We start from the raw sequence: 27,863 nt of genomic DNA, 5'->3' as shown, positions 1-27,863 counted from the left end.
TTGATTATAACATGAAATTAAACCATATCAGGTGGAGGAAAACAAGACCACTACTTTTGCAGAAATGCAGGAAGAGATCATGAAAAAGAGTGAAGGACCAGAGAAGGAATGTGTGCCATAGCACTTTCACGAATCTTGTTCAAAAACTACACTCAGCACTCGAAATAAATATGGGCCTGCTACATTTTCTTTATTTCATTGATTTTCGATGTGACTCAACAGTCAACTACAGTAGTCTAACTAGCATTAAATTTAAGTTTAAAGATTTGACTGGGCAGCCCCTACAGCTACTACTACTGACTGGCATGATCGTCTCTGTTGAAGTGTTATGCTACTTTCAATATAAATGGTAATGTCTGTTGCCCATTCCCCACACTCCCATTTCTGATTCTGATTTCTGTCCCCTGCCCCTTAGCTGTCTTGAGCAAAAGCATAGTACGTATTATGAATATATATTTTATGAAATAAAACAACAATAACAACAACAAACGGAGTGAAATCCCGCATGTGGAGTCAGAGAAGGGTGATATATAGCGGCAAAGGTAGGATTTTCGCTGAAAGAGTTCAAAATAGGAAAAAGTAAGAAAAAATAAATAAAGTTGTGGCCAGTGAGATTGACCTAATGACCTTACTAAGGTTTTGAACCCCTTGACCACTAAGCTATGCTTTTTAACTGTGTCAAGGAAATTTAAGATACAATTATAGAGATACAAAATAGATTTTGCCTTATATATATAGTATAATTTTTCGACAATAAATCTGCCTCTGGTGGTATGTACGCAGTCTTACTCATACTTAGAGAAAATAGAGAGTTGATTCTGATAGACTTTCGGTTCAGAAAAAGACGTTCAAAATGTTGTTACTGATGATGTCAAGGTATATAGTATAATTTAATATATTTAAATTCTTGTAAGTCGTAAATGCTCTATAAAAATAGAAGTGTCAAGTATGATGGAAAGTACCGAAATAGTTTTAAAAGAAAAGTTTTATATATTGAACATTCACCATTTAGCCATTGCATTATTTGCAAAATGAAAATCCAGCATCAATATTTTCAAATATTGAATTTTAATGTAGTATTTGAATTAATACTGGTGGAATATTGAAAGGCTTATTTGACAAGTATTACAGCTAAAATGATATTTTTCACACATACAATTTTTGTCTCAAACAATTGCAACTTCCAAATAAGATTTTTTAGCTTCTAGCTATTTCAAATAACTTTTTGTTATAACTTCAAACCAATATTGAACAAGAAAATCAATATTGTGAATTGGTTTTATGGCTATTACAAATTTATTTTTAGTTTTATAACCCTATTTTTTTTATACATGAGAGATTTATTTTTACACATAAAAGACCTAAAAATATTATTTTCTTAATTCTAAAATTGTAAAGGGCATAATTCATGCTCCCTCCGGTTCACAATAAGTGTCCAATTTACTTTTTCATTTTGGTTAAAAATAAGTGTCCAGTTATGTAATCAAGAAAGAATTCAATTTGTTTTTACAAAATAACCCCTATGTGCATATCCCTAAAAAGTTTTCTTACTCCTCACATTAAATGTTTAATTAGGTGTAGTTTAGTCATAGTAGGTATTTTTGTATGGAATTTAGTATTCTCTTAATGGGCGTGCTAAAAGCAAATTGGACACTTATTGTGAACCGGAGGGAGTAAATAACACTAAGGGAACATGCTATTAATCGAGGACAGTACACATATTTTAACTTCACTACATTGACCATGAACAGTCAACCCCAGAATATTGAAGGGCAAATCTCTTATTACATATAGCTAGATTATTACTTATAGGTAGACAGCCTTGTATTATCGATCAAGTAGTACAAAAATGGCCCACTTATATGGCAAAACAGGGAAAAATTTAAAAATAGCCAGATTTATAACTGGTCATTCAAAAATAGTCCAGTTTCAAAAGTAATCGAAATTTAGCCACTTTTCGTGTAAAGATAAATCTGAGTGAAAACACTGTTCAAAATCCGGAAAATACGCCCGCATATTATACGGGAGTTCCAGCATAAGTATGCTTGAACTCCGCATATTATACGGGAGTTCCAGGATAACTATGCTGGAACTCCCGTATAATATGCGGGAGTTCAAGTATAATTACGCTGGAACTCCTGCATAATATACTGGAGTTCCAGCAAGTATAAATGTCCAGTATAATATACTGGAGTTTGGAGCACCGGTGCTCCAGTCTCCCCTATATTATACAGGAGTCACCAAAGTATACCGGTCCAGCATAATATGCTGGAGTTCGTACACAAATGCACCGAACTCCCGTATATTATACGGGACTGGTCTCTGTTGCAGCAAAATAGTGGCTATTTTTCATTAATTTGATAAACGCTGGCTATTTTTGATTGACCAGTGCGAAAACTGGCTATATCGTACTATTTTGACGGCAAAACAATATGACATTCTGTACGCGATTTAGACTTTTTGTTAGCATCCTAATTTTAGACCAAGGAACATTCACAACATCACACGTTTGCTTATTACACCACAACTTACTTATTTGAATTGTTACGTATCGTTTCATAATGTATAATGTATCGTATTACTGCATTGTATTGTTAGATTAATGCAACATTTAAAAAAATTAAATCGTTTACCGTCGTTTTATGATGTCAGGCACCTGCAATATGAAGTATAAATTAAACTTACAACATTACTAAGAAAAAATAGAATACGGAGTAAAATATATAAAAAAAAGTAAAATAAAAGATAAAATATAATTATTTAATAATAAGAAAGAGCAAGATGAAAGAAAAAAACAAGATGATGCCGCCACCACACCAGATCAAATATTCCATAAAATGACACTTTTCGTCGTTACATAACGATGAATTTAATAATACGATATAATAAAATTTAAGTAACAATTAAACCAAACATTGCATTTAAAATAACAATACGATACAATAATACAAATAGGTAACTACCATCCAAACAAGCTGTTAATGTAACATGACGTTAATAACGAATGATCAATTCAAATATGGAGATGAAAATCTAAAGTAAGAAAATAACAATAGGCAAAGAAAGCAGGTTAAAAAGAGAACTTTAATTTACCAAGCATATGGGACTTGGTCATTCTTTTGCATACAAACGAGCAGAAACCTAGGTGGCTAGTTCACTACCATGTTGTCCTAACTGCATGTCCTGAATATAAAACCAAAATAAACTAAGCTTAGAAATGAAGTACGGGTATGAACATAACTTAGCTACGTCTATTGGATATCTATATGTATCAAACAAAAACTCTCCCACAAAAATCAAGATAAATTAATGTATAGAACTTCATTTCATTTTTGCAGTAATGTTCCAACTAAATTCCACCTAAAGCATAGAAGGCTTTCTATCAGAATGATCATCCCAAGGCTCCCCTCTAGTTGCCACTCCACCATACGACGTTGCAACACCAAATCCGCCTTCCATTGAGCTCAAAAGCGCTGAAAATCCATTTGATGAAGTTACATTTGCATCATTTCCTAAACCAAGAAAATCAAGAGTTGGAGGCTTGTTCCCAAACATCATAGAATCATGAGATGGACCCATCATCAAATCCGTCCATTGTCCCGAAGGACCATTAGACGGGAGTTGTATCCCGAGCCCGGGTACCTCTACATTGTTCTCTAGCTTCACATGGGAAATATTGTCCGATGTAGAGGTACTCGACATTGCCAATCCAAGACCACGAAGAAACGAGTTGTTAGACGATGTAGCGCCCATTTGGGCAGCCTTTTGAAGCAATGCAGTTGCGGATAATGCCGGTTGCGTTGTTGGACCATAATGCTGGCCGTGGCCGGTGTGATCTTGGAATAAAGTTGACCCGTTATTGGCCGAGAGATAAAATGAAGACGACAACGAGAGCGACATTGGCTCTATGGCGCTCATTTGTTCTGGCCCAATAGCACAAAGAATATCCGAGTAAGATGAGTGGGGGTGCCCAACTGAAGTCGACGACGATGGAAATACACTAGCAAACACTTTGCTACTACTAGGACCAGTAGTACTAGCAGTAGTGGAAATTGTTGTGGCTGTGACAGTAGTTGTAGAAACAGGCGTAATTGTACCTTGTGCTGCTTGTAACTGTACACCAGCTTGATTTTGATTGTCTGCTGGCAATTCTGTCACCCAGAAAAGAACAAAGTGAAAAAGGGAGTTTATTCCTTCATTCACACAATCAAGAAAAAGATACAATCTTTTTTAAAAATGGAATAAACTTTTGTATGTTCTGAATCCCAATATGCATCCAACTTTAACCAGAGACCTTTCACATTTTCCTTTACTCAACGCCCCTCTTTTAAATCCTTTTTCCGATATTTGAGCCCGTACTAGCTAGCCTTCCTTTCTTAATTACTCCATTTTTAATGCCCATAGGCCGGATACTGAATTTAAATTTTATGGGTTCAATATTTAAGATTTTAGCACGGAACTCATCATATTTTCAAAGTTATGGATTAATATCCATTGTTTCTTACAATTATAATAAATTTTTACCTCCGTCTCGAAAATTATGAGTTCACTTGAACCCATAGCTATAGTGCTAGATACACCACTGCCCGCGGTCAAAACCAAAGTATTCTCCGTTTCAAAAAGATTTCTCATTAATCGTTTAAAAATTATTGACACCTTTCAATATTTCTTTAATATGAAGCAGTTACAGTCAGAGGAGGAGCCTCAAGCTGAAGTTTCTCGGTTCAGGAATTTAACCATTTTAAGTTACTGAGTTCTAAATTAATAATTTGAACATATTAAATTAATTTCTTAATACAAATATAGAGTTTGGACCATAATTATTGAGTTCGACCGAACCACGCCTCAGTACCTAGCTCTGCTCCCGGTTACAACCATACAAATGCTATGGTAGGTTTCAAACCACAAAATTTAGATATTTCACAGCCACATAAATGTTGTAACCTATTTAAGACTAAGTATCTCAAAAGTCATTCACTAGGACAAACTTTTGTAAAAAGGAGTAATTAATTAAGGTCCCGTTTGGCCATGAGTTTTGCCAAAATAAAGTTGGGACTTATTTTCAAAACTCATGTTTGGCCATAAATTTTGCCCATATTTTGGCCAAATCCCAAATTTCAAATCCAAAATCAGCTATTGAGCTGATTTTGGGCCAAAATCCCAAAACTTGGGAATTATATACATGTTTTTCCAAAATAAAGTTGAAAAATATGTTTTGAAAACGTATCCAAACACATTTTCATCTTCAAACCAAACTTCACCCAAATCACATTTTTCAAAACAAATTTGAGATCTAGGCCAAACGCTAGCTAAATCAATGGTGAGACATTCACACAAGAAGATGAACACTTCAGGAAAAAGACAAAGGACACTAATGGACAAATGAGAACAAAACAAAAATAATTTAAAAAAACCACCACATCGATCATCACATGAAGAAACACATACTCTCAAGAAAAACAATTCAAAGAACCTAATTAAGTTTCATTTAAACGAGAGAAGCGTTTTTATGACATACTCCACTACTTCTTGGTTTCTACGATGTTGACAAATTGCAGATTATGCATGTGCAACTACTCAAAAAAAGTACGTAGAATTAACCTTTTTATTTATTTCTTTTTTCCTTATTATAATTACCTGAACTTTGAATGGACAGAACTGGTGAAAGAACTCCAGTTGATGGAGTTAAAGGTTGTGGTGGTGGACTAGACGAAGAAGTAACAGCTTCATCAACTTTCAAATTTTCCTCAGTATTTGTACTTCTCATTGGTTGAGCTCTTGCACTTTCTTGAGCCAATGCATCACAAAATGCCCTATGCGTTATAAAGCTATCCCTCCTTCACCATCAAAAACCACAAAAACATAATAATTAGTAACGTTTTTACGTGCACATTAATTACAAATAATGAAATACATATTAGCATTTCAATATTTAATTTACAAATTTACTCTTTTTTTTTTTAGAACTTCACTTTAAAATAAAAGATCAAAAATTAGTTTGAGGATATCTTAAATAGATAATGCTTTCAAGATCACAGAACTTGAAAAAAATTCTACTAGTAAAATTCATGTCGACACACAAATTCAATTTTTAAATGTTCATTTCAAGACTTCACATACTAAGGCCCCGTTTCGCCATAAGTTCTCCCAAAGTAAATTTGGGATTTATTTTCAAAACTCATGTTTGGTCATAAATTTTGCTCATATTTTGGCCAAATTCCAAATCCCAAATTTCAAATCCCAAAATCAGCTATTTTGGACCAAAATCCCAAAACTTGAAAATTATATACATGTTTTTCCAAAATAAAATTGGAAAATACGTTTGAAAACGTATGTCCAAACACATTTTCATCTTCAAACCAAACTTCACCCAAATCAGATTTTTCAAAATAAATTTGTGATCTATGGCCAAACGCTAGCTAAAAATTTTCAAATTCAATAAACTATTGACCAAATGGAAGGGAGAAACTTCGGAAAATAATATTGAGCATTTTAGTTCCATTTTCCACTATTTCTCGAGTAACAAACAACAAACAACAAGTTCAGTGTAATCCCAAAAAAGTGAGGCCTAAGGAGGATAGAGTACAGCAGCACGGCAAGTGGTATCACGTGACACCACCTCTTCAAAATTTTAATTAATTATGTATATGTATATAGTATACAAAATGAAAAAACTGGGTATAAAGATAAAAAATGACACCGCTTTCCGTTATAATGATTAATTCGTTCTTTCATTTTTTTAAATTTTAAAATCGCTTACCAAAATCTTGCGTACGCCCCCAATAGAGCCCCTAATAGAACGCAGACCTTATTTTTACGTTTATAGAGAAACGGTTTCCGATAGATTCTTAACTCAAAAAAATAAAAAATAAAAACAATAAACAATAACTAAGAACAAGATATGATGATAGAACAAAAGGAGAAAAAATAAAATGTTAACATACCTAGAAAACAATGTTCCACAATCACAACGATATTCTCTAGTACCACAAGTCTTCATATGAGCTTTCCAATCAGACTGAACAGCATATTTTTTAGTACAACGTTCACACTTAAACTTCTTCTCACCATGTTTTCTACAGAAATGTTTCTTAATTCCTGTAAGATCACCTAAAGCTCTAGATGGATCATGATGAACACACATGGCTTCGGGACAAACATACACACGTTTTTTCACTTCTTTACTCGTACGTTGCCGGAGTTTCCAAGGTAAATTATGTCCTCTTCTATGTAACTGTAAATTTTGGTCACGTTGAAACCCTTTGTTACAAATCTCACACACAAATCTGTTTGTTGCCATTAGTGTTTTTGGTGATAGTGCTATTACTTCTGCTTCTGGATCTACAAAAACCAAACATTTTACACTTTAGCAAACAATAATAAAAGGCGCAGAACTATAAATAAAAATACAACAACAAAATACCAGCATACAGGGGCAGAAGCGGAGGCAGAATTTAAGCTCTATTGGTTCAACCGAAGGTTTTTTTACAACGAACCTATTGTATTTTAAATTATGAATTCAAACATAGTATTTATTACAATTTTAAAAAAATTTTACACCTAAATTTATGTTCTGCGTAGAAAATACTGGAATCAGTAAATCTGCCAGTATATCCCACAGTATGGGGTCTAAGGGGTAATGTGTATGCAAACATTACCTCTATCTTTGTCCGTCTATCTCGCGAAGGTAGGGAGGCACGAGGTAAAAAAGTTGTTTCCGATAGACACTCCGCCGAGTTGCTCAAGAGAAATAATAAAAAATATTGAATTTCTTTTTAACTTTTTTTTACCTGGGTTACCTGGAAGGTTCCTTTTCTTCTTTACTGGAAAATTTTGTTGGGTAATTGTTTCTTCTAATGAACTGCCAGCTACAGTCATAGATGATGAGTTTTCCATCTCTGCCATATTTTTAGCTAAGAAAAAATTGAACTTCACATGTGTTTTTTTCAGCTACTTTTCTCCACTTCAGCTCAAATTATTGCCCCTATTAAGTAAAAATGGGCAGTCAAAATCTTGATTTGAAAATGCTTTTTTCCAACCTTAAATGAATACAAGAAAAGTTTTGCCAACTATTTCCGAAGCTAGGAAAAAATTGCTACTACTGTTTTTGGGAATTGTTGTGTTCCCAAAAAAGAGGAAGGAAAAAAAAACTCTTATTGAATGAAGAGAAAAATGAGAAGAGGTCTAATATTCAGACATGGCGGCGTTTATACAGAGAGAGTGAAAGAGAAGAGACTGGTTTAGAAAGCTGTCATAATAGAGAAATGTTAATAGAACTCTTTTTCAAATGTTTTGTTTTTTTACGTAATTTTTTATTTCTTAGCGGCGAAACTAACTATGTGTAGTGTTAAAAGTATTAACCATGGTTAAATTGAAGGGAGGTTTCAGTTTCAGCTGCTTCTTTCCCAAGATACGACTGATGTACCAAGCTCGAGCGATGAATCCAATTGTCCACGTGGAATCATCTGGTTCATTATACGACACCTGTCGGAGGAACTCGGACTAATCAGTTCGTGGTTCAGTATTTTGTCGTTTAGTGTATTTTCGTTTAACTTGGAAAGACCAATTTACCCCTCATGTACGTCAGATTTTTTTCGTTGTAATAATACTCCTATAAGAAAAACTTACCAAATATTTATATCGCATAGATACAAATATACTCCATTGCTCATTCCATTTCATTTTATGTAAATGATACCGATAAAATTTAAGAAACAAATAATAAATTTAGAAATTTTTGTGCTTAACCATAAAACGGTACAGTTGAATTTATACGTGGTTTCTAGACAAGTGAACTAATTTGATCATAAAAATGATGAAATAAGTAAAGAATTGTGCAATACTTAACTTAGTCTTAAAATGTAAATTAAATAGCAGAGATGACAGTTCCGGGAACAAGGTGTTCGGGCAAAGCAATGATGAAATCAAAAAGCGAGAAAGTAAAATTGCATTAAGCTTTGTATAAAATATAGTATAAGTCTGCCAGAAAATTCGTGTCTTTTACAATAATAACTAAGCTCACTATTTATAGCAGTGTCGAGGGAAGAGGATCCTAGGATCGTTCCCTTCATTAATGTCAATTATGAGGGCTACTGATGAAGATGTAATGGTGAACTTAAATGCCAAATTCCTTGTAACGGGTTGTCGCTCTTAATGCTGCAGAATATTCTTTATTAAATACTATCAGGCACAGAGCATTTAATACACCTTTATGGACGTTATCCCTTCCGGTGACAAGCGGAGTAGTTACGTTCGGTCTTTGGCCATCCCCGTCTTGGGTTCCACGTGTCCTTCCTTTAGATGGCCACGTGTCATATCATATTTACCCTATATAGATAGTCCCCTTGCTTTCCGGTTATATAACTTTGTGTTACCGGGAAGTTGGTAAACACTCTTTTAACGGGAATCTCAATAACTTCTTCTAAAGGCTTCGGATGGTTGATTAGATGCACGTCTCTCCGCATTAATGCTCCGAACACGCATCATCTCATGATTCAGCACAGTTTTTGCCGATTAACGAGGTAATCATGGCCATGAATTTAGCCGCCAAAATTTTACTTATCCGCATCATCCTTTTTTTCTTGCACTTCATAATTTTACAAGCTTTTGATTTGCACCTTTGTTATTCATATTTTTTCTAACTCTCTTCAAACAAAAAACCTTCTCCTCCTTCCATATAATGGCTTCTTCCTCAAAGCATACCAGTTCTTCAAAGAATAAGAAAAAGGCCGAGGATTATGTTCCTTCAACAGTGAGTTCCATCATCCCTAGAAGTCTTAATACCACAAAAGACTTCGAAGAAAAATTTCCTACCGCCAACCCTCGTTCATGGGCTGTAGGTACCCTTCTTCAATCCGGCCTTCCAGCATTCCTGCTACGAAGGAAGACTTACGCTGCCATGAGTTGGATATTATTGCTCCCGATCTATCGGAGCGAGTGACCTTTCCCAATTAGGGTTTTACATATTTTTACACGTATCCCTTTACTTTGGGTGCGTTTTCTTTGAGTGGAGAGCTGGATTCTGTGATTGTGGAGTTTTGCCTCCGCTACTTAGTATGTTTGGCACAAGTAAGTCCTTCTGTGTGGAGGACAATTGCCTGCCTTCGGCGTTTGTTCCAGGAGACTAAAGAAGAGCTAACCTTAGCTTGTATGATGAATCTCTACTCCCCCGAGATTTTTCGTGGGGGAATGATAAACCTCTACAAACGTGGCCACCATGTTCTACCAGCAGTTGCCACCAATAATATCTTCCCGACAATGCCATCATCCTTTCCAGACGATTTGAACCGTACTCGTAAGATATTCATTTAATATTTCTTTTTACCAAATATTCCTCTATGATCATATTGATTCTTTATCCTTTGCATGTTTCAGTAACTCGATGGATCCCACCGGTGGTGGAGGCTTAGACCGGTGGGTTCAGAAGATCTTGGACGTTACGACACCCGAAACTCGTTTGTGGAAAGAACTGGCCCTTAAATACGGGTGGAAGGCAAAAAGCCATGGTAATTTAAACTCACCTTATTTTAATATTTCATGTGAAGAACTTAGTTGAACCCTTCTAACTAGCTCGCGAAATTAGGTCTACCTGCAGGCTCTATTGTTGTCCCCGAGGAGGACGTCTTGGCTGATCCTGCTGATGCGGCGAGGCTACTTCAGAAAGCGCTTACTCAAACAGGTATTTCCGGACTTACTTCGGGCACAGATATTTTACCACGGACTCCCCGGCCGGAGAACAAGCAACCAAAGAGAAGGCGTTCCTCCGCAATCGGGGAAAAGAATAAGAGGGCAAAGGCTAGTGCCCCCGAGTCGTCTCCGGAAGTTGTGATCACCAGCCCTCTTCCCGGGCCGTTCATAGACACTGTGATGATCGAAGATGATGGAGAAGCTAGTGATTATGGGGCTTCTCTACACAGAAGGCAACGTTCATCATCAACTCAACAGAATGCTCAATCTGTTGGGTTAGTTACACCAACCGAGGACGATAGCTCGGCATTTTGGGGGGAATTTGATTTAGTGAAAAATGCCAATTCCCGTTTTCAGGCCCCAATTGTTGTGCCTGGTATCACGAGGCTGAGTACCGAGTCCCTACCGTCTTTGGTTGGCGAGCATCCAACAACCAGCACTACATTTGATGCAACTACTTCTTACTCTTCAACTCCATCAGCTTCATTTCAATCTTCACCAGCACCAGCAATTGCTACATTATTTCCATCTTCATCCACTCTTCAACCAACAATTGCTACATCACCTCCACCGGCCACATCTGATCATGAAGGAGATGTTCCTCCTCCCCAGTCCCCAGTTCATGGGAATTTGGGGAAAATTATGTTGCTCCTTCTGAGGATCCCCATCGGAGGAGGAATGCTACCTCTTCGGTCTCTACTGAGTGCAACCTGCTTTCCCGGGCGGCGGAGCTTGCTAATTATCTTAAGCCTTTGGCTTCAGAGAAAGATTGGTAAAAGGTTCGGGCACTCTCAGGAGAGTTCCTGTTGAATAACGCCATGCATAATGCTGCAGCGGTACGGTCGCTTCTTCCTTTGTTATTTCTTCTACTTTTGTGTATTCTGAGTTTTACCTTTCTTGTTTCGTAGGCCAACTTTCTTGCTTCGAGAGCCTTCAGAGGTTGATTCGTGATAAGGAAGAACTTACTTCTACTCAGGATCATCCTTTGGCAGAGCGGGAGCAATGTGTCGCTCGCCTCTCAGAACTGGAAACCAAGGCTGCTGAGGTTGTTGCATTGGAGGCTCATTTGCATCAAAGCGAGCAAGAGGTGGTAACCCTTAGCCAAGAAATTGGTCCGCTGAGGGTTAGATTTGATGAAGCCAAGGGCAAATAGGCTGAAGTCCATGACGCCATTCTTGCTGCAATCGAGCGCGAGGTTGCCACTGCAGAAAAAGTAACTGACTTAAAGACAACCTTGAACTCCAGAATCGAAGAGCTTGCTGCTGGGGGGCGAAACATGCCTGGTTGGAAGAGAAGTACAGGAAAACTATCGAGCATAATAGGCTCTTTAGTTCAACCCATGACCTTGATGTTAGCCTCAGATCTGTTAGGTCTGCCCGCGAAAGCCTTTCTGCCGAGGTATCCTAACTGAAAGAAGAACTTAAGCACCCAGCGGCTTCCCTCGTTGTTGAGAAAACTTATGCCATGTACAACATGAGGAGAAAAACCTTGGAAGAGGCCAAAGTAGGTATCATTGATTTTGATACCTAAATTGCTAAGGCCCGTAATCTTGAGTTAGCTACTGAAAATGGGCTCTCAACGCAGTCTGATGCTCCTGATCCTTCTGGTCCGGTTCCAAGTTCTCGGGAACTAAAGAGGAATCAGAGGACAATGATGCTGAAGATCAAATTGGGTAAAATGTCGAGCCAACGGTGGATCCATCTACTTCTCCCGGTGACGCGGACACTTCTCTTTCTCCTAGTTCTACAGATACTGCAGTTTAGCTTTTCTTTTCTTTTTCCTATTCTTGTACCCTTGCCATTTTGGCACGTTTTGTAAATAAAAATATATTTTTTGCTTAAGTATTGTTTGAGTCTCGCTATATTATATTTTTTGCTTAAGTATTGTTTGAGTCTCGCTTTCATTCAACTATCTATGCAAGTCTTTATCATTTGCATTTACTTAAGAATTCTGCGCATGTTTTATTATGTGCAGCCTTGGATGCATTTTCCTCGAAGCACTTTGGTTCGGGCATTAACCCTTTTACGTGAAGGTTTTTATAAGTATTTGCGCAAGTTTACTTTTTGAGTCTTTTCATGTATGTCTTCGGGTGCATTTTTCCCCGAAGGCATTTTGATTCCGGGCATAAATTTTTCCGAAACCAACCCTTTAGCGTGAGGGTTTTCATAATATTTGTGCAAGTTTACTTTTTGCGACCTTTCATGTACGTCTTCGGGTGCATTTTCCCGAAAGGGATTTTGATTCCAGGCATATATTCTTCTGAAACCAACCCTTTAACGTGAGTATTTTCATAAGAGAGGGTCCTCTTATGTTTACGGTGCTCTTAAAGAGGACGCCTCTTGTTCATTACGGCTTTAGCATTTGAAGTACTTATAGTTCCGGATTTTCATTTCCTGGTCGACGTGGAAGTCATTGATGTTGTATCCTCATATCGTTCCCCCCTAGTGTTCGAATGCGAATCTGAACACTGGAAGTCTTATACCTTAAAGATTCCACCAATGAATTGCTAGATAATCCTTAGCTGGGTAACACACATTACTTTCCTCAGGAATCTATACTATCGAGCAAATAATTATCTAACAATCCTCTAGTGCTTGTGAACGGTCGGGTAACCTTTGCTCGGTAGCAAACTTAACTTCCCAGTGGGAATTTGCTACGGAGCCGAAGACTATCTAACCGTCCCCGAGTTGAAACTTGCTTGTTTGCCTTGCTATTAAAGGTCTTATTGCTGCTGTATTCGTAGTATGCTTTCTGTCGCTGCCTCGTTAATAACCTTGCTAGAAAAACCCAATTGGGACTAAAATCGAACGAAGGGAAAAAGAGTGCAGCACATACTTTCTGATTGGATATTGTTCATCAGCAATAATATCTTTTGAGGTGTACCACGTTCCAATTGCTAGGTAATTTGTCTCCATTCTGGCTCTCCAACTCGTATGAACCTTTCCCGGTGATAGCTGAAATTCGATAGGGACCTTCCTATTTTGGACCCAGCTTCCCCGTATTGATCTCCCGGGTATTTTGAGTTACTCTCCTAAGAACCAAATCTCCTACTTTGAAATAACGGAGGGTAACTCTTCGATTATAATAATGCTCCATTCTCTACTTTTGAGCTGCCATTCTTACATGCGCCAAGTCCCTGCATTCCTCGAGCAGCTCCAAGTTGATTAACATTGTTTCGTTGTTCGATTCTTCATCTGCCATGAAATAACTTAAAGTGGGTTCACCTACTTCCACTGAGATTAGAGCTTCTACACCATATACCAGGGAAAAAGGAGTTTCTCCTGCGCTCGTCTTTGCCGTTGTTCGGTAGGCCCATTATCACAACCCAAAATCCAACCAATCGTGATGGCACCTAACCTAAGCTGCTAGGTAAGTCAATTGACAACTATCTAATTCCAATGAATTTTAATAAGACAATTAAGTAAATGAAAATATCTGAATCTTATATATTACCCCAGGACTGGTAGTACAAATCATGAGCTTTTAAGATTAGATTTTAGAAAGATTGTATGAAATAAATACATCATCTGTTCGAAATGTACATAAACAGATTTTTATAAATCTAAGGCTACCGTGAACAAGAGGAAGCTACAACTGGAACGCAGGTACATCTTTAATTTCAGCTCCCATTGATCACAACAAATCAACATCCAACATCTGCACGCAAGATGCAGAAGTGTAGTATGAGTACAACCGACCCCATGTACTCAATAAGTGATAAACCTAACCTTAGGTTGAAAGTGGTGACAAGCTGGGACAAGGGTCAGAGTCCAACACCAATAGCCAACAACAGTTCATAGCAACATAATGAAAGTAATAAAAGAAGTAACTCAGAGATAAAATGCTCAGCTCTTTCACAGTTTTAGAAAATAGATCCACTTTTCAAGTATATCAGTGAAAATCCAAATCTTTTACCGAAATCGCCGAAAATATGAGTAAGTTTTAAAACTGTAATTTTTCCCAAAAATCCTTTCAACAATAAAGATGTTTCATTTTCTTTCCAAATAGAAAGAGTAAAATACATCTCTATGCCTATATGCCACTATGTGCGAGAAGTCATGAATGACGTGATATCATACAACATGAGAAAATGCATATATATGCTTGTATGTCAAGTGTGCATGTCAAATGCCATGTTTCTCAGAAATGAACTCATGTACTCACACTATCAGAGTACTCAATCTCATTATGTCACACTTTCCACTCGTCATGCTCAATCACTAGACACACTTAGTCACTTAGTACTGAACAGGACAGATCCAACCCAAACATAACAACTGCTAGCAATTGCACTCACTGGGGTGTACAAACTCCTGAGGGGAACCTTCAACCCAAGCGCTATAATCCGCACGGATAACTTACGTGTTGCACGGACAACTCACGTGCTATAGTATCAATATTTGGATCCGCGCGGACAACTCACGTGCTGCACGGACAACTCACGTGCCATAGTATCTATCTGGATCCGCACAGGCAACTCAGGTGCTATAGTATCAATATCCTCACAATCAGGCCCTCGACCTTACTCAGTCATCAATCTCTCCAGTCTCTCAGCTCACAACACTCATGTTGAGTAGCCCAAATCAATGATATGAGATGTGTCAATAAACAAAAACAGAGACTGAGATATGATATGTAATGATGAATGTGACAAAGTACATAACTGAAATTAAGCAAATAACTCAACAGTAAAGAACGAGCACTATGGGTCCCACCGGTACCAGCATATTGCCTAAATATGATATCTAGCATCAATTACAACTCATGTCCTCTAACACATAGAGTACAGTAGAAATGTTCATATAAGATAGCTACACAGTTTCGCGAAATCGACTAAATTACAATTTACACGGTGCACGCCCACACGCCTGTCACCTAGCATGCGCGTCATTTCAACATTAATCACATAGCACGTAATTCAGGGTTTCATACCCTCAGCACCAAGTTTAGAAGTGTTACTTACCTCGAACAAGCTAATTCCAATACCGAGCAAGCCAAACGATTCTCTAAGAATGCCATCCCGCTCGTACCGACCTCCGAACGGCTTGAAAATAGCCAAAAGCAACTCAAATACATCAAATAAAGCCCAAGGGAACAATTTTAAAAGATAAAGGTCGAATCCTTAATCAAAGCCTAAAATCGGCCAAAAAGTCAAAACCCGGGCCCGCGCCTCAAAATCTGACGAATCTCACAGAATACGATAACTCATTCAATTATGAGTCCAACCATACTAGTTTCACTCAAATCCCACTCCGAATCGACGTTCAAAACTGAAAAATTTGCTTGAAGAAGAGTTAGACAAAACCCCCCAATTTCTCTTTTGAAATCATCAACCAAATGCCAAATGGTGAAAATTGCTTCAAGAATTGCCTCAATTCGAGCTCCATAGCTCCAAAAATGCAAAAATGGTTGGAACCCCCGAAATAGAGTACTTTATAATCACTGAGCAATTAATGAATTGCGGTCAGGGAAGCACTCTCGCGATCACGAAGAAGAAAAAAAATGCTCCTGGGAAATGCCCTACGCGATCGCATCAGTAAGATCGCGATCGCAGTTTAGACAACTGACAGAACTATCCGTTCATTGAATAATCCTTGTGAATACAAAGAGATGACCAACTCTGCCGCAACACTCAACAGCGCGAACGCGATGCTCAAACTGCCACAACTTGTGCGAACGCGGACAATCACTCGTGAACGTGTAGAAGAAGAATTACTCTGCTCTAATTTCCCTTACGCGATCCCACCTCTAAGTCCATGATCGCGATGAAGAAATCCGACACCAGACATCGGCAGAACACAACAGTGCAAGATAAAGGAAAAATAGTCCGAAATCAGTCCTAAACACGCCCGAGCCCCTCAGTACCCCATCCGAACATACCAACAAGTCCCGAAGTACAACACGGTCCTACTCGAGGCCTCAAATCACGCATAACAACATCGAAACGACGAATTGCACCTCAAATCGAACTTAATGAACTTTGAATTTTTCAACTTTCGAAACTCGTACCGAAACATAGCAAATCAACTCGGAATGAACCCAAATTTTGCACACAATCCCCAAATGACATAATGAAGCTATTCCAATTATCGGAGCCATAATCCGAAACCGATATCCACAAAGTCAACTCTCAGTCAAACTTATGAACTTTCCAAACCTTCAAATTCCCAACTTTCGCTAATTAGCGCCAAAACCTTCTAGAAATATCCAAATGCAAATCCGGGCATACGCTCGAGTCCAGAATCACCATTCGTACCTAATGGAAACTCCAATCCGATGTCAAATACTTAAATGTCAAACTTGGTCAACTCTTCCAACTTAAAGCTTAAACCATAAAATTCATTCTTTCAAATAGGTTCTGAATATTCTGAAAACCAAAACCGACGATTTACATAAGTCATAATGCATCATACGAAGCTACTCACGCCTGTAAACTACAGAGTGAAGTGTTAATGTCCAAAACGACCGGTTAGGTCGTTACACCCATAGAACTCCGGGTAATCCTTCGGGCCAATTATTTTTTGCCGCTTCCAACCTTTTTTTGAGGTTTTGAATAATCACATTGTTCGTTGATTCCGCTTTACCGTTTGCACTCGAGGGTGATCCTCTTTATTTTCAAATCTTCGAGGAACTTTGTAATTTTTGCACCCATAAACTGTGGCCCATTGTCGCATGCAATCTCTTTTGGTATTCTGAACCTGCAAATTATATTTTCCTACAAGAAATCGACCACTTTGTGTTCCTCGATCTTCTGACAAGGACTTGCACCCACCCACTTAAAAAAATAGTCAATCAAAATTAAAAGAAATCTTACCTTTCCGGGAGCCGGTGACAGCGGTCTGACGATGTCCATCCTCCATTTCATGAACGACCACAGAGGCAGAATTGAATGTAAAAGTTCTGCCGGTTGATGCACTAGTGGTGCGTAGCATTGGCATTTATCATATTTTCGCACGGAATCTTTAGTGTCCTGTTCTATGCCAGTAATATCCTGCCGCACCAACTTCAGCACCAAGGAATCTAGGCCCGAATGGATGCCGCATATCCCTTCATGGACCTCTCTCATGACATATTAGCTTCGAATGACCCTAAGCATCGGGCCAACGTGCTTTGAAAAGATTTTCTATATAATTGTCCTCTTTTGAAGCCGTATCGCGCTGCTTTGGTGCGCACCACCCGGGATGCTTTGGGATCTTCGGGCAACTTCCTATGTTCGAGATAGTCAATGATTCTATTCCTCCAGTCCCAGACCAAATTAGTCGAATTTACCTCATAGTAACCATTCGTACTCCAGGCTGAGTTCATCAGTTGTACTACCGTCCCGGACTCCGATTCCTATATTTCTGTTGATGATCCTAAGTTTGCAAATGTATCTGCTTCTGCGTTATCCTCCCTTAGGATATGAGTAATTGCCCACTCTCGGAATCATGCAAACTGAGCCTGAACTTTTACTACGTATTATTGCGTGCGTTCTTCTTTGGTGTTAAAAATCCGTAGACCTGATTTCCCACCAGTTGTGAGTCGCATTTGATTTCGATGACCTTGGAGTCAAGTTCCCGGGCCAATTCAAGCCATGCAATCAAAGTTTCATACTCTGCTTCATTGTTAGTTAGAGGGATCGTTCTGATGGCTTTCTTTAGGGTTTCCCATGAAGGCGTAATTAAGACTAATCCATGCTCAGACCCTTTCACGTTGGAATCTCCATCCATGTATAAGGTACAAACCCCCGATGTCGACTTTGATACCATTACTGCCTCTTTCGTTGCTAGAGTCAATAATCATGGACTGAAATCGGCCACAAAGTCGGCCAAGACTTGTGACTTAATTGCAGTCCTTAGTTTATATTCTTTGTCGAATTTGCTTATTTCGATGGACCATTTGGCCAACCTTCCTGAGAGCTCGGGTTTATGGAGAATGTTCTGCAAAGAGAAAGAAGTCACCACAGCTATCGGGTGGCATGGAAGTAGGGCCTCAGCTTCTGAGCGGCAACTACGAGAGCTAAGGCCAGTTTCTCCAAATGTGTGTAGCGAGTTTCTGCTACTGTTAAAATTTTGCTAACATAATTAATGGGAGATATCATACCTTTTTCCTCTCGGACCAAAATCGCACTTACCGCAACTTCAGAGACCGCGAGGTAAATTAGCAACGTTTTACCTTCTTTTGTTTTGAGAGCAATGGAGGGCTTGAAAAGTACTTCTTCAAATCCCTCAAAGCCTGCTGGTACTCCGGTGTCCATTCGAATTTTTTTTTTTAAGCAGTGCGAAGAAGCGATGATGTTTTCTGACGGCCGGGAAATGAACCTGCTCAAAGCTGTTAGTCTTCCCGTGAGCCTTTAGACTTCTTTTACGTTTGACAGTTGATCTGGGATGTCTTCTATGGCCTTGATTTTATCGGGGTTTACCGCAATTCCCCCTTGTGAGACCAGGAATCCCAGAAACTTACTAGAAATAACCCCAAACGCGCACTTCTCGGGATTAAGTTTCATATTATGCTTCCTCGGGATGTCGAAACTTTCTGCAGATGTTTAAGGTGGACACCTGCATTCAAAGACTTAACGAGCATATCGTCTATATAAACTTTCATAGTTTTTCCTATTTGCTTTACAAACATCTTGTTCACGAGCCGCTGATAAGTGGCTCCGGCGTTTTTCAACCCGAAGGGCATCACATTATAACAATATGTATCAAAATTCGTTATAAACAATGTCTTTTCCTGATCTTTCCGATTCATCTTGATTTTGTTGTACCCGGAATAAGCATCAAGGAAACTCGTTATCTCGTGCGGCCGTGGCATCAATCATTTGATCGATATTTGGCATTGGGAACGAGTCTTTCGGGCATGCCTTATTAAGATCCTTATAATCTACACACATGCCAAATTTGTTGCTCTTCTTAGGAACTACTACCACATTAGCTAGCCAGTCCGGATAACTTACCTCTCAAATCGATCCGATGTTAAGTGAACGGGTTACCTCTTCTTTGACGAATTTGTTTTTGGCTTCGGCAATAGGGCGCTTCTTTTGTCTTACCAGAGGTATGGTGAGATCCAAGCTTAACTTGTGCACGGCTACCTCCGTCGGGATACCTGTCATATCCTCGTGCAACCATGCAAATTAATCGGCATTAAATTTAAGAAAATTGATAAAAGCAGACCTGAGCTCCGGGGGCAGTTCCATTTCCAAGTGGAGTTTCCTTTCTAAGAATTCTTCGAATAATGCAACTTGCTCCAGTCCTTCCGCTGTGGAATTTGTTCCATCCGTCTCTTCTGGAACTTTTAAATATCTCGCCACCTAATACTGTTCCAACACCTCTGTTCTCGGGCTAACTTCTTCAAGTTCGGGGGCAGGTGCCGGTTCCTGTAATTGCTATGATGCGTGTTCCTTTCCTTTGCTACTGGAGACCGAAATTTCATTCATCTCTCCTGTTGCTGGTTGATCGCCCCTTATTTGCTTGATTCCTTCGGGCATCGGAAACTTCAACAATTGGTGATATGTTGAGGTCACAACTTTTATTTCGTGTAACCATGGCCTTCCCAGGATGATATTATATCCCATATCACCATCCACTACTTCGAAAAGGGTCGTTTTCATTACTCCTTGAGCGTTCGTGAGCAATAAAATCTCTCCCCGGGTCGTCATGCTCGCGAGGTTGAATCTATCTAGGAGCTTTGTGGCCGGAATAATGCTTCTGGTGAGTTTAACTTGCTCCAATACTCTCCATTGGATGATATTAGCCGAACTCCCTGGATCCACTAGAACACGTTTGATCTTAAAATCTAACACATTTAAAGAAATTACTAGTGCATCGTTGTGTGGTAGCAGTAATCGGTCCGCTTCCTCTTCCGCAAAAGTGATATTGTCTTCTCGGAGCCTTTTACTATGAGTTATTGATATTTTGGTTTTCTTTGCTGCCGAGAAGGTGACCTCATTAATCTCATTCCCTCTGAAGATCATATTAATTGTTTGGCGTGAGGGTTCTTCTCCTTCTTTTGAAGGTTTTGCATTGTCTCCGTTATGACCATAATTGTTCTTAGCTCGATTGCTTAAGAACTCTCTGAGGTGACCATTCTTCAATAGTGTTGCGACTTCTTCCTGAAGGTGTCAGCAGTCCCATGTCCTTTGGCCATTCGCCCCATGGTATTCACACCATAAGTAGGCATCCCTCTGGCTGGGATCAGATCTTATCAGACTCGGGAAATGTGCATCTTTGATGTTTCTCATGGCAGACACCAATTCCACTACATTGACGTTGGAGTTGTATTCCGATAACTTGGGGTAAGACGGATCCTGTGACCTAGACATTTCTTTGTCCTGCAGTGATCTGTTGTTCCGACTGCGATCGGTCCTTCTGTCAACGGTGAACTTGTCTACTGTCCAGAAGCCTCTGCCACGGCCTTCGGTCCACTCATAGGGTGAAAACCGGCCCCTCGAAGTCTGTTTGTCCGTGTCGTAGTCATCCTTTGATTTTTCTCTGTTCTTATCCTGTCATTTGTTCGATGGTGGAAAACCAACCTAATCATCTTCGTTCCTTATTTTGACTCGTACCAGTTGTGGACATCCTTCAATTTTCGGGAGGCTTCTGAACTTCTCAGATTCAGTCCTTTGGTGAATTCTTCAGCTGCCCATTCATCCGGGACAACCGGGAGCAACATTCTTTCATTTTGGAATTAGGTAATGAACTCTCGTAATAACTTGGACTCTCCCTGCGCAATCCTAAATATATCGGCCTTCCGGGCTTGCACTTTTCTGGTCTCGGCATGGGCCTTGATGAAAGAACCCGCGAGCATTTCAATGGAATCTATGGAATGCTCGGGTAACAGCGAATACCACGTCAAAGCTCCCCTCGTAAGGGATTCTCCAAATTTCTTTAACAACACACATTTAATTTGGTGAGGAGCTAAATCATTTCCTTTTATCGCCATTGTGTAAGTGGTAATATGCGCCTGAGGGTCTGAAGTTCCATCATACTTTGGCTCTTCAGGCATTTTGAACCGCTTCGGGATTAATTCTGGTGCCACACCCAGCTTGTACAATAATTGAGTACACTTATTGGAGTCTGGGCCCTTCAATACTGGTGGCACACCCAAGATTGGTCCATGCGGGCGTTTACTTCCCTCATAAACCGTAAAAGTTCATTCTTGAAAAGATCGTTTTTGTTATTGAGACCGGATCTTCTCCCCCCAACCCCGTCGGAGCCAACTTCACCCCTGGGAGTGTTGTTTACAACCCTCTGCATTGTTTGGTTTACGGGAACATCGGGAGGAATTGGATCTCTCATGTTTTCATTATTCGAAGCCCCCTACAGCGCCTGATTCAACTCCATCATAACCTTATCCTGTCACGTGAGATGGCCTAGAATGATCACCTGTTGCTCTTTCAAGACCCTTACCGCGTCAACGACATGCTCCTCATCAGCATCATCGGGAGTCGTCTCCCGAATATGTCGAGGTTACTGCTTGTCATGCGTTGGTGTGGAGTCATCCAATTCGTTGCGGGTATCACTAATTGAGTCTTCTAAGTGAGGTTGATCTCCTCGAACCTCGGGGTTGTGCGTATTATTAACAGTGTTATCTGCCATTTCTTATAATCTTTTCTGAGACAAGATAATCAAAGAACGTTAGTAAAAAATGCAAGGATCAATTCAATTGCACGACTGTCTAGGACCCACAGTTGGCGCCAAATTGCTTACCTATAAAACGGTACAGTTAAATTTGTACGTAGTTCCTAGAAAAGTGAACTAATTTGATCATAAAAATGATGAAAGAAATAAAGAATTATGCAATACTTAGCCTTAAAATGTAGATGAAACAGTAGAGATGACAGTTCCGGGAATAAGGTTCCCCTGGCACAGCAATGATGAAATCAAAAAGCGAGAAACTAAAATTGTATTAAGCTTTGTATAAAATGTAGTAATATGTTTTCCAGAAAATTCGTGTCCTTTACAATGATAACTAAGCTCATTATTTATAGTTGTGTCTAGGGAAGGGGGTCCTAGGACCGTGCCCTCCATTAATGTCAATTATGAGGGCCATTGATGAAGATGTAACGGTGAACTTAAATGCCAAATTCCTTGTAACGGCTCGTCGCTCTTAATGCTGCAGAATATTCTTTATTAAATGCTATCGGGAGCAGAGCATTTAATACACCTTTATGGATCTACTTTTCGTCTTTGGCCATCGTCGTCTTGGGTTCCACGTGTTCTTCCTTTAGATGGCCACGTGTCATATTATATTTTACCCTATACATTGTGTAGGGTATTTAAATACGCCAAAAATATTTATTTATTTATTTATAAACTTTGAGAATTTGTGGACTTACATATTTTCTAAAAGCTTATTATCAAAACTAAGATTAGAAATTTAAGTTAGATTTCTTTTTCTAAATTTATAATGGCTCATTCTTTTTGAACCAAATTTAAAAAAAGATTGGAGTTATGTAATCAGAAATGGAGAAAGTTTTATTTAAAATATATGATATAACTTATGTCAGAGACCTTTAGGAATAATTTTTGTTTACCCTCAAAATGGATAATAATTGAATTTATACGCGGTTTTAAGGATACGTGATATAATTTGACACAAATTGAGAAAACAATTTAATATTGAAATCAATGACAAAAAAGTGAATGCAAACCACACAAGTTGAACAGTGTTAGCTTTGAAGGTTGGACACCCTCGAGTCAAAAAGTGTCTCAATCAATGTCAGAACAGAATAACAAGATAATAAGAACCAGAAATAACAGTGTATTGCTTTTGGATGCGTGGTACAATGTGCCTTACAAATGATCAGATCCCCTTTATATAGTAGGGGAGTTCTACTCTAGATATAATTCTATAAAAGGTAGAAAACCTCATAATTTGCTAACTAATCGACCTCTCCTTGATATGTGCCGAGATTTCCGCCGTGGTATCCGACTGATTGCGGATATTTTGGCCTTCCGTTATTTGGCTCGATAAAGTTTCCTCTATCTTGTTTGGAGTCACGGGCTCGATGATCTAACTTTGTACCTTGGTTCGATATAATCCGGGATCGAGCTTCAACCCATCACATTTCGGTCCCGACTTCTCATGCAATAGACGAGCCCGATTTCGACCGTATACAGATAGTTCCCTCATTTTTTGGAGAGTAAACGACGAGAAACGATATGAGTCCTTGATCTTCATCTCGTTTCTTCGCGCAGGAAACGACAAACTGACGAAATATCTCGTCAGTCACGTCTTTAATAGCATTAAATGTTCATCCGTTACTGGTCGGCCATTATGGATTTTGAACCATCATTTGCAAACTATAAATACCCCATCATTATCTTATTCAAACTTTACTTTCAAAGCCTCTCCCCTCGTATACTAGAAATTTCTATATTCTCCAACATCAAATCTATGATTACTTCTGAGATCACTTCATAAGAACTTCTGCTCTTTACCTCAATTTATCAAACACATCATTTTAACTTCCTCTTTTCTCTTAGCTTCTCTAAAAATTGCGAAGACCTCAAAGTCTGTTCTCCAGAAAGAAACCTCATCTTCCTCTAGGCCAACTAAAGAGGAAAATGTTCCGTCTACTACCGCTGAGGGAAAGACATCAGAGCCCTCTCTGAATATGTTCATTCCCGTGGGGTGTCCAACCGGTGCTGATTTCAAAGTCGAGAAAACCTCCTCCATATCGGGTCGGTGTGAGCTGGTCTCGAGATATATATGCTTGATCACCGACAGTCTCCTCTCCAAGGTCAAGGAAGATTGCAACTGCGCCGGTAAGCACGTGGTGGTGCCTACGCTCGAGGATTCGATTACTATCCACGTGGAGAGTCTTTTAAGTGTTTACACTTATCCCTTCACGTTGGGTCCTTTGGACCCGGTCATTATCGCCTTCTGTAAGAGGTACGAGGTGACCCTTGTTCAAATTCATCCCTCATTCTGGAGGAATTTTATTCTCCTCCGCTTCTTCGTAAGAAAAATCGACAAGTGCCCCTTCACCATCGATCATCTCATGCGTCTGTACAGTCCCCGACTCTATCGAGGCGGATTGATATAACTTGCTCGTCGGGCCACTAAGTCCCCATTCTTGAGCATAGACGAGGATCAAGACCGAGGCTAGTTGGGTTGATTCGTTCGAGTGAAGACCTCAGATCGAATCCTGGTCGAGGGCATGCTATTTCCCGAGAAATGGAACATAAAACGTAAGTATAATCTTCCCTTTAAGATTTCGTTTATTGCTTTTCCTTTTCCTCCCATCTTTACCTTTAAGGAGACCATGGTCAACACTGTTCGAGCAGAGGAAAGTGCCCCGAAAGATGCGCTTGGGGTGATTGATATCTCCGGGTCCCCTTTTATCATGCCCCAAACTTGAAGAGTCATGGACGGCACCTGGTGCCATACTCGGCCCGTGCATACCACTCTATAACTGTGAACTTTGGAGGGCTAACCCTCAACTTAGGCCGATGAGGCCATATTCTGAATCATCTGAAAATAACGTATGCAACCAGCAATACAAAACTAAACATCTACATAGGGCTGGCAAAGCCATAATAGTGATATAAAAATGTACAGGACTCGTCTACAAGCCTCTAGGGATAACTGAACTGTATCATGGCCGGGACAGGGCCTCGACATACCCATCAAACCTGTATATATAAAATGGACTCCAAGATATAAACCTGGTAACTCCGAGGAAATGGAGCCTACCAACCAAGCTGATGTTTGCCTTTGTATACTGGGAAGGTCTATCCAACCGTCTATCAGGACCTGCAGGCATGAAATACAGCGTCCCCAGCAAAAGGGACGTCAGTACGAAATATTGTACCGGGTATGTAAGGCAACAGAATAAATGAAAGCTGAAACTGAACTGATAATATAATAACTGAAAGTACCTGGATTCAAATATAATTGAAGATATGCTTACCTGCTGATACTGACTCATCTCTCTCAATATAGTAAGTAAAATGGTTTTCTGGCCCTATAAGGCTCGGTATGTGTAATTGCTCTGCCGTAGTAGGCTCGCTCATAGGCATTCGGCCATACTAGGCTTTGTATCTCGGCCATTCTGGGCAAGCTCATAGGCGCCCGACCACTGTAGACTCGGTATATAACTTACTATCTGATTAGAGGTTGCCTAATAGGGTCCTGCCCATCGATTATAGCTCGATGGTGGTAATAATAATGTATTACTGTATATATATATAATCTCTCTGCTCTCTTAGCAGAAAGAAGATAAAATTAAACTGAATATGAAGTCCCGATAAGAGAGAATACTGTAGCTTATGAGACTAGGATAATGTATATAAATTTAGGAATAAGAACTTCTTTTTATGCCTCGTTATCAAACGCATGTAGTTACGGGATCATGCCAAAATGAAGGAAAGGTTTATTCTTAACATACCTTAACTTTGTTGAGTCCTTAGTACCTTCCAAGCAATTATTCAAACAACTCAACTCAATCTACCACAGCATAAGGAGATTCAATATCAGTGCTGAGTAAAGGCTAAGGCCGCAACTTAAACTAGTAGCTCGTTTACGTAAAATTGCGCAGCATCTCCCCTGTAACAAAGCCCTCCTCCAATAACATATACCAACATCAACAATAACACAATAAGAACAACATGTATGCATCATTTCCAACCTTATCTCCATCACAACATACCACAAAACAGCCCACACACTCTAATCACTTCATACATAAAATGACAACCAAAGTAGTGCCAAACAACCTAAAAGATATAACGACGAACGACCAGCACACCATTCCGTCATTATGTGGTGTTTCTCCACACCTTTTCTCCTCCCAAAATTCCATAAAACATCGCACAAGAGGCCAACACGAGTGGACTACAAAATAATCCACTTAAAGTGAAATAAATCGAACTCACAGCTTCCGATCACCGTCCCGTGAGTTCTAACTATTAGGAAGACTCGGATGAGCCCGGAGAGGGTGAAGACCCCGAAGGGGGCGACGCAGGCCACTTAGGATCTTTTTGGACGATTTGTCTTTTGTTTTATTAGGCCGTTTGGCCGTTGTAGATTTCTGTATCGGGGCCATTTGGCCCTTGTAAAAAGATTTTGGATAAATATATGTAAGGCTTTCTTTCCCTTTCAGCTTTCGAAATGCCTTAGCATGAAATAACTTAGGTTATGTTTGAAGGTTCAAACAAACCTCACCTTTACATTATTCTATTTTAAGGCGTCTTGGGGTTCGGTGTTACCGAAAACTTTCTCCCAAAGGAAGTAATTCGGATTTATAGTTTGCAGAGGATAGCCTTTAGAACCGTTTAGGAAAATTTTCTTTTTGAAGGCCTTGTTTTTATTACGGGTCTCGAACGTCTCTGAGCCGTGTTAATATGGCCGTAGACTTTTAGTTCGGGTGTCGCCCAGTAGGCTTGCTTTCCCGAGTTATCCAGGCTTGCCTAAGATAACAATCCTCGAGTGGGGATGGTCGTGGCCTTTAAAATTCGGGGGTTGCCTAATAGGTCTTATGCCCCCGATGTTTAATAGCTTGAACCGTTCAAGTTTGTTTTGGGACGGCAGTCCCTGTGTGAGAGAGTGATTGTTCCATCTCAGGTTAAAGCGGCCCTTGGGCTGGTTACCTTTAAGGGATCGGAAGTAGGGAATTCCTTAAGAAATGTAAATAAGAAATTTTTAAAATGCAAGATGATTGCATTCAAAATGATTATACATACGTACATGGTTTATGCTAGGGCTCGAGAAATCTATGCGGACACGGTTCGTTTGACCGTTTGGCCCTTACAATAAACCCTACCTATCGAGACCCTTCCATCACGAAGTAATTTCTTTGCAAAAGTCGATATCCGAGGGTAATACTCCCCAGTATTCGAGGGTGATCATAGAGAGAAGCCTTGGATACTGTTGATGCGATCCTTAACTCCGATTCATGACCGACCTTCTATTTTAAGTTAGCACGATCCATTGTTGCCTCGTTAAAACCTTGCTGGAAAACCCATTTGGGATAAAGCCGGTTCAAGGGAAAAGAGTGCAACACGTGCTTTCAGACCTAAAACTTTGTATTGCTTCTTGTCGGTCACATGCAAGTGTTAGTACGAAATATAAATAAAAGAAAATGAACAGGGTCGTACCTTAGCATTAGTGTCATTTTTAGGTGAGTTAAATTCTAATTGCTTGGTATTAGTTTGTCGTCCATCGTTCCGATCTTGTAGGATCCTTTTCCAGTG

At 39.4% G+C, this 27,863-nt stretch overlaps 1 protein-coding gene across 3 annotated transcripts; it reads right to left on the bottom strand.

Annotated features, from left to right (window-relative positions):
• On the bottom strand, positions 3,067-8,271 carry LOC109224479 (protein indeterminate-domain 2-like). 3 transcript variants are annotated; one of them, XM_019389058.1, is made up of 4 exons: positions 7,791-8,271; positions 6,945-7,341; positions 5,638-5,837; positions 3,067-4,151 (listed from the first exon to the last, which is right to left on the bottom strand). In XM_019389058.1, exons 1-4 carry the CDS (start codon positions 7,903-7,905, stop codon positions 3,361-3,363), a joined length of 1,503 nt encoding a protein of 500 aa, XP_019244603.1. In that variant the 5' UTR covers positions 7,906-8,271; the 3' UTR covers positions 3,067-3,360. The 3 variants fall into 3 exon arrangements, with proteins under 3 accessions (XP_019244603.1, XP_019244607.1, XP_019244612.1); XM_019389062.1 differs by having other exon boundaries at positions 7,800-8,271; XM_019389067.1 differs by lacking the exon at positions 7,791-8,271 and adding an exon at positions 7,659-7,773.

The sequence above is a fragment of the Nicotiana attenuata genome, chromosome 1, assembly GCF_001879085.1.
Source record: "Nicotiana attenuata strain UT chromosome 1, NIATTr2, whole genome shotgun sequence".
Classification (NCBI taxonomy): Eukaryota; Viridiplantae; Streptophyta; class Magnoliopsida; order Solanales; family Solanaceae; genus Nicotiana; species Nicotiana attenuata.
The sequence above is the reverse complement of the archived record's forward strand: the minus strand, read 5'-3'. Positions and strand labels throughout refer to the sequence as shown.